This window comes from Hirsutella rhossiliensis (genome assembly GCF_020360975.1).
Source record: "Hirsutella rhossiliensis strain HR02 chromosome Unknown scaffold00008, whole genome shotgun sequence".
Taxonomy (NCBI): Eukaryota; Fungi; Ascomycota; class Sordariomycetes; order Hypocreales; family Ophiocordycipitaceae; genus Hirsutella; species Hirsutella rhossiliensis.
Genome location: NW_025408674.1, coordinates 2,805,051 through 2,812,854, shown reverse-complemented (window position 1 = coordinate 2,812,854; position 7,804 = coordinate 2,805,051). Strand labels below are relative to the sequence as shown.

Genomic DNA, 7,804 nt, shown 5'->3' with positions numbered 1-7,804 from the left:
TGATTGTTGGATGCGCAATTCTGGCGTGAGGTGAAGGGTTGGAAGAGAGATGATTCGCTTGTAGGGCAATGAGACTCTTCATTGTCAGCATCTCGGGTAAATAGGTAATTTATAAAGAGGCTCAATTGATTGATTGACGATCAAAAAGGGATTATAAAGATGATGGATCAGGATGATGACCACGCTGCGACTGATCTTGTGACCTGGCCTGACGATCCTCGACTCAGATTTTACAGGGAAGTCTTGCACCTGCTCATTCTGACAGAAGCAACTTAACCCGCAATGGCCGGCCAGCCATCCCTTCACCTCTCGCATCATGGACATCAGATACCGTAGATATATCATATAATTAATCATTGCCCCGAACAAGATTGAATGCAGTCAGCATTTGCCCCTGTCACGTCAGCTGTACGTACATAGCTCCTTTGGTGCTCCGCTGTGCCACCCGGATCAAGATGCTTGCCACGAATAGCCAATGGCATTGGACGCTTGTCGAGAAAGAGACAAAGCTAATGGCGGGCTGACGATACGTATTGACACTTGTCGGCTCACCAGGGACCGACACCTGGCCGCAAGCCGCTTATAAAGGCTATGCTAGACCACTCCTTGTGTACGGGCGTTGTGCGCAGCAACAGTTTTACTAACATTTGGGGGCCAAATCAACCCCGTGCGCACATCGCAAGACTCAACTGTCTAATCATTGCGATTGAACCAGCAGCACTATCCGCACTTACTCTACGCCATCATGCTCCTCCACCACCTATACGCGAAGTCTGCAGCACTCTTAGTCCTCCCTAGAGGGAATCTCGCAGCCAAGCCAATCGATCAGCGCAGTGCCCAAGAGATAGTCAACCAGCTCAAACTTGTGCCAAACATCGAAAAGGGCTACTATGCACAGACATTTGAGGACCCGGCTACAGTTAACAATCGTTCCGTCAGCACTCTCATCTACTACTTGCTCGAAGGTTCTGCGGGCAAGTCCAAATGGCACCGCGTCGATGCTGCCGAGGTATGGCACTTTTACGCTGGCGCACCACTCACCCTGTCCTTGTCGCTTGACCATGGCGCCCCCGTCGCAGAGCACATCCTAGGACCGGACATCTTCAACAAGCAGACTCCGCAGGTCGTTATCCCAAGGGGCACCTGGCAAAGTGCACGCTCTCTTGGTTCATGGACCCTGGTAGGGACTACTGGTGAGATGTGATGCTGTAGTCTTCCATCACGAGTTCCAGACGGCTAACACGAACATTCTAGTTGCACCGGGCTTTGTCCCAAGCGGGTTTGAGCTCGCGCCACCGAGCTGGGAGCCTGCAGGTTCTTGCAGGTCTGCCACGTGCACTAAAGTTGCTAAGAAGTACGACTAGTATATAGACATTTATTAGAGGGTAGGGTTTCTAGTCTTGGCGGTTTTATAGTTATAGCCTTACAAGGATAAGACCTTTTATTACTCTGTTCCTTAAAGCACCTTTTGTTACTTTGTTCCTCAAGGCATACGGCCTTTTGCTACTTCGTTCCTTAAGGTAACAATCCGACCATTTACAGGATGTTTTTAAACAGACCAACTAGAGGGCAGGATTTACAGTCTTGGCGGTTTTGTAGTCGTGGCCTCACGCGGATAAGACCTTTCGTCACTTCGATCTTCAAGGCACAGCCACACTATAGAAAGCAAACCTCACTTCCTCTTCTCCAACAAACCTATAAACCAACCCGAATTGCTCGAACTCCGCAATGCCTAAAGGCATTGGCGGCCCCCGAGGGGACCGGTCTCCTGTCTTCCTGACAAGGCGTCTTTGCTCTGTTTCCAATTGTGGCCGTGTCGTAGAAAAGCCACTCATAGTACCCGTATGGGAGCCCCTCCTCTTTCTGTCTACTGTGGCAGTGTCGCCATGCTGCAAGCTTGAGGCGTTTTTGCACTGTCTCCCATTGTGGCCGTGCTGTGGAAAGCCACCAACAGGTAGACTCTATCTGGGAACACCCCCTGTTGAATGTGATATAAATTGCTAGTCTTGTCCTCCCACGCGTCAGCCGTTTAATCATGACCATTCACTGCGCCCCCTCTTTGTTCCCGAGTACTATCCCAGATGCTGCAGAGTCGCCGTCTTGATGGCAACCATCGGGAAAATCGCCAATTCTTTGGTGTCTGCAACTAACGAAAATACCCTCGCACTTGTTAGCATCAATGCCGACTTCACACTGCTCCGCTGTAACCCGTCGCCCGAGTATGCTCCAGTTGGCTCTGCCTTGACCACCCAGCGGAGGCACGAGGCCGAACGGGGGGCCATGCACGCAACCGCCTGCAAACTAGGCTTCTTATTCCACGAGATGTTGCCCAACACGCCCAAGCTTCTCAAGGCGTATGGGACCCGAGTGTCGGAGGTTCTTTCCAGCCCAGACATCAACCCGCAAGGTACGCAAGAGCATGGGCCGTTCCAGGCCTTTATCGGTGCCGACTGCACTTCGGTGTGGGCTGCTGCCACCTGCGGACCGGCATCCATCGGTGTCCTCCTGTTTGCAAGCATGCTCGCGCGAGCCTGGGACGCCAGCGAGGCCACGGCCGCCTGGGTCCAGCTTGTCCTGGAAAGGCAGAAGCAGGTGCGAGCCAACATTGAAGAAAACAGGATCGTCCATCCGTACTCCCTGGCAGCTGCTGAGCAGGAAATCGGAAGACGGGAGCTGCAGAACTGGGATGCTAGCGCTCGCTCATGGCTCAGGCGAGCTGATGTCTGCATGACGGTGAGCCAAACGCAGTTCAGGCTCGTCATGGATAACCTGGCCATGCCATACACGTCCTCGGGGACCGACTACGAGAAGATGACGACGGCCTGGATCAGATCCATGGAAGTTGTTGAGCGGCTTCTCGACAATTTGCCCCAACAAGTATGCGACAAGGCTGTCCTACTCGCCATTTCTTCTTGGCACCTTTACCCGGACCTTGTCGTCTTTCAGCAAGAAGCCAGAAAGATTCCCTTCAAGGACGCCCTGTTCCCTGCCGCTGGGATTCTCAGCCTCGGCCTCGAATACAAAGGTCCTTCAGACAATGTCATGCGCTGGTCTCTCGCACTATCACACCTGCGCTACTACGGGGATCCAGTTACCGTCTACAGCAATGAGAACCAGAGTCGCGTACAAATCCATCAGCTGTGGCTTGTGGCTCTAGGGGCCATATTCCGCGAATGGGGCGTGTCGTACGCCAATTTTGACCGGGCGACGGGTTGGTTTCGGGACCTACATGCCGTCTTGACGAATCCAAGCCTTCAAGCGCGCAGGCCGGAGCTTTCGTTTATCGTGCGGCTATGTTCTGCAGTGGCTTCTCTCGACAAGACAAACCCAAATGCCGACGGGGGGTTGATTAGATACGGCTGGAGGCGAGCCACGAAGTTTCTCGGCGGAGCCGACAAGATGATGCCCAGCCCCTTTTTTGGACTTTGCAACCCGCATCTCATGGATGCCATGACCAAGGCCACAGATGTTGATTGCGGCATCACTTACCTTCGAGGCATTGCCTCTCAGTTGCAGCTTCAAGACCACGAGGCAATCATTTCGTACACCGGAGAACTGGAAGACGGACCCGTTTATGAAGAGTTTGCAACCGGGTTCCCCATCGAATGGTCCACGGGGCATCCATTTGAACAAGCTGCGCATGGCAAACTGAAAACGCACGTTAGATGGCTTCATCTTGACCTTAAAGGGAAACAGATGACAGAAGCTCTGCTGACACAGCTCGACCAAAAACGTCGCAACATAGAGCAGGCAGGGGAGCTGTGCTACACCTGCCGTGAAGCCGACATCCCGTATGTTGTCATGGGCGCCGCAAGACGCTACTACTGTCGCTGGAAGAATCCCCCTGGCATGCGTGGAGCGCGTTTCCCCGTTGAATTTGCCCCCGTTCTATCACTGCGAGACGAGGGAGCCTCCGGATTCCGCCTTTGGGTGACATCAGAGTACATGCACTACAACAGCCCCATGTCGAGGGTCCGTATAGCTGAAGCCACTATACGCGCCGCGGCAACCGTGACACCTTTGGATCAGTGTCAGCTGCACAACTTGCCACCTCATAGGGTAATTCTTTACCTGGTTGAATCATGCAATACTCGGGTGAGTACAACAATGTAGCTTTGCTAATGGCATCAAGAGAGGAGCTAATACAATGGGTAGTCGGAGCGCCAACCTCAAGCTCGGCTTGCAACCCCCAGCATCACTGGAACCAAACGGAAGGCTCCCATGGATGAAGAAACTGTACCTTGCGAAACTCAGACAGTCCCAAGTCCTGCGTCGAACTATTCATCGGGCGGACAGACCAAGAGTCAAGACGTGACGGGCTGTTTCCACTTGATGAGCAGAAGTTGCAACCGATCGATCCAGTGGCTCATGTCTCTACGAGTCTTGGAGGTTGCCCAAGACGTCTACCAGCAACTGCCCGGAGCCACCGTGTCGCTGCGTATCGTTGAGCAAGATCTGCTCAAGGCAAAATGGTTACCTCCAGCTTTCCAAAAGCCACTGGAATGGGACAACCACTCAATCTCTTTTGCCAGAGTGGCCGGGACCCCGGCCTCCGTTTACTTGGACGCAATGACTCGTGCGGCTTCGTTTGCCTGCATCGCCATGTTCGAGTCGGGCCACTTGAACATCAATCCAGAACAGCTCAACGAAGTCATTGCACTGTGCTCAGAAGACTCCATTTTTGTGACTGGGCTTTTGCTGTCTGACCCGTGCGTTCAGGGCAGTCGATCCCATATCCGGCACCTGGTGGGAAATGTTGGCCATTCAGGCATGGTGTTGATGGTCTCGCCTCTTGAACCTCGCACTAGGACCAGGGAGCACAATCCTCGACTTGTCGAACATCGGCCTTACGACAAGGCTGCCGACAAGTTTTGCGGCACCTCGCTGCATCTCTCCTTCACGACGTGGAAGATGCCGCTGGACTGGCAGAATACTGGCGAAATCGATCAGCAAGTCTTTCTTCTCGAGTCTGTCGTTTCCGTACAAGACAATGGAAAGTGGGTGGCCGATATTGATGTCATTGAAATGGAAAAGTTTTGCCCAGACGTAATTGAGAAGTTCTGCGGCGACATGAACTGCATGTCCAAGATGGTCGAGGGCCTGCCAGATCTGGTATCCATTGACTCGTGGGAGGAGTTCTTAGACAACCCGCCTTGCACCGGAGTGTTACGGGCAAGGAAGAATTGGATGGCGCGTCTGGCTGCCGCGGCCATCTTGGTACAGCAGGGCAAGGGTCATAGCGCAGCTATCATCGGAGACGAAAGCATCTGCTGGAACTGCGTGAGTAACTTGTACAGCAATCCTGAGCCACACCTACCCCAGATTATCCTGTTTTGATCCTAACTCTATACGCGGAACGAGTACTTGGACATTTTTCTGAAGTTTCTTGCATGTTTTTGATAGTAAGACATAACAAAGCTTATACAAGGCCTTTACCTATTGGAGCTCCTAATCTAGGGCCTACCTTGTTGACTAGAGATGTGTAACAACCTACATTTGTGAGAGGCTGGCCCAGAGTTAATTCAACACGTAGGTTCCAACCACCCCTACTACTACTCATTCCGCCATTTTGCTTCTCGGAACCGGCCCTGTTCCAGGATCTGTGTTTTCTCGATGATAAATGATTAGGAACGGGACTCCCTGATAACTCCTATAGAGGCAGATGAACCTCATTAAATAATAATTTCAATTTCTAACTTTGCAGTAGTGAAGTCCCATGGGATAAAGTGAGTGAAGTTCTCCGGGGGAGGGAGAGAGAGAGATCAAATTTGCCCTGATTTGTCTGCAGTCGTACCGTACAAGGTACCCCCTGCAGTGAGTGGGTGAATAAGCGTAAATCATCATGAATCCCCTTCCCTATGATCCGATCTGGATGGACGAACAAGCCGGCAAGCCAATAAGCCAAATCCAAATCGAATCACCGCCGACTGCCACGCCGCGTAAACCATCCCAAAAAGAGCGAGAGATATTGCTCGCCCTTGGCCTATACTACAACGAACCCGAACCGGCTCACAAATATTCACCTGAGAGGCCTAGCTGTCGTCTCACGACGTTACTATTATTTCGCAGGATAACAAGGGCAAGACTTCATATTATAGACATTAGAGTAGAGCTACCTAGTGCATTTACTACATCTGAGCGCTCGACTAGTACTTAGGGTATTAGACGTACCGCTCCACGTCACCCTTTCATTGCGGAGGCGCCTAGCTTCGGCAATGACGATCGAACTATGTCTTGGACGCGGGCAACTTGGATGCACAGTAGGTTACATAGCAGTGGCAGTTAAACTATTATTCAACGAATGGGAGCATAAGGAAAATAATTTGCACCATGGAGATGCCCTGCTCCAGCAATGTAGAGCCAGACCCCGCCCCCAAACTTGCAAGCTGATCGCCATCGTCTCTGAAGCGTGCTTGAGCGGGCACTCGTCCACCGACACCGGGGCCACCACGTGCAGAGCCCGCGCTTTAAACGGCTTTACTCTACCTCCCCACCCCAAAATGGCAATGTCTCCATAACTCCTGGATGTTCCTCGTGTGTCCAGTTGAGTGCACCTGTGGCCCCATCTACAGACCTTTCGTAACCACCTGCGTGTTTAACGTATTCAACTCCGTCTACCCTCCAGATAGGCCGGCCATTGTAGAACTCCCGAGCATGTGCTGCCAAACCGCCCACAGTCAACTGACCAGCCGATATGCTCTGGCACCTTCTCCAACCCTGAGCCAGCAACCGGTATAGCCCATAGCGCAACGTGCAGTAGCTGCTGGTCCTCGGAAGGACCCAGCAGTCAACCTGGCAGTCCTCTTCTTCAACCTTCTCCAGCTTTGAAGCCCGAAATTGAAGGAGGAGTAGGGTCGAGCCGTCGAAGCAGAAGACTTGGGGGCATTGATACTTATGTGCATATAGTTTCACCAATAGTAGTTTCTGTGAGAGGTTTGTTATGCGATGTCTGCAAGACACTCGGGTATCTAGCCCATGCTGCAAGGACTACATTAGATATTTCGGCGTGAAATAAGTTCTCGCAGTCGGCCTCGACTTCTATTCGCCATTGTCTCGCGTTCTGGCCCACAGTGGGCTCTTGCATGCGTATCCTGTCGTCGTCGTAAAGCGGAAGAAAGGCCTCTTCGAAGTTGGCCTAGCTTATACCCTCGTTGTGGACGTAGGAGCGGGGGACAAGATTGACTATCGGCTTGTACCGTCGTGCCCATTCTTTGTCCGAGGCAGTTGTATACCTGGTATTGTATACATAATTTGTAGGATGTTGCAGAATGTGGTACTCGGCAGTGTTGGTAGCCATGGCGACATCCAAGAATTCTATCTTCTACTTGCATGAAGGCCGGGGAGTCGCGAAGAGTTTAAATACATTCGATTCGAAAGGCAATGCGTCTGACGCAACGAGTGAACTCCGGAGCAGGCGCTCTCGATCATGCTGGCTACTGGAAACTGCTCAGCTGCATTAACCCTTTCAATGAGTGATTGCCCAATCTGATGATTGAGCGCTCGGCTTTAAGACGCAGAACATCGCATCGGGATGCCAATTCCAACATTCTGTCATTCGTCACCCGCCAATTCGCCATCCATCAGCATCTTAAAATGGATGGATGGGAGACATGCGATGATGCAGAGCGGCCGTCTCGCCGGGGCGCCAGGAAACTGCCGCCGAAGACAATCGTATCCCACACCTCCCCCCCCCCCCCCCCCCAGCTCGCTCCCCGTAGAGCACGCACGCAGGCTGACCATTGTCTTTGCCCAGTACTTCCGGTTCGGGAGCCGCATCATAGATGCCACGGGCGCACAGTCCGAC

At 52.5% G+C, this 7,804-nt stretch overlaps 2 protein-coding genes across 2 annotated transcripts; both read left to right on the top strand.

The window, feature by feature from the left end:
- Positions 1–745: 745 nt before the first annotated feature.
- Positions 746–1,364, top strand: HRG_07731 (cupin superfamily protein; the record flags this gene model as incomplete). The annotated part of the gene is made up of 2 exons (XM_044866202.1): positions 746–1,193; positions 1,255–1,364. The coding sequence occupies 2 exons, from the start codon at positions 746–748 to the stop codon at positions 1,362–1,364; spliced, it is 558 nt and encodes a 185-aa protein (XP_044719166.1).
- Positions 1,365–2,322: 958 nt separating this feature from the next.
- HRG_07730 (uncharacterized protein) lies at positions 2,323–5,337 on the top strand (the record flags this gene model as incomplete). The annotated part of the gene is made up of 2 exons (XM_044866201.1): positions 2,323–3,972; positions 4,363–5,337. 2 exons carry the CDS (start codon positions 2,323–2,325, stop codon positions 5,335–5,337), a joined length of 2,625 nt encoding a protein of 874 aa, XP_044719165.1.
- Positions 5,338–7,804: the final 2,467 nt, after the last annotated feature.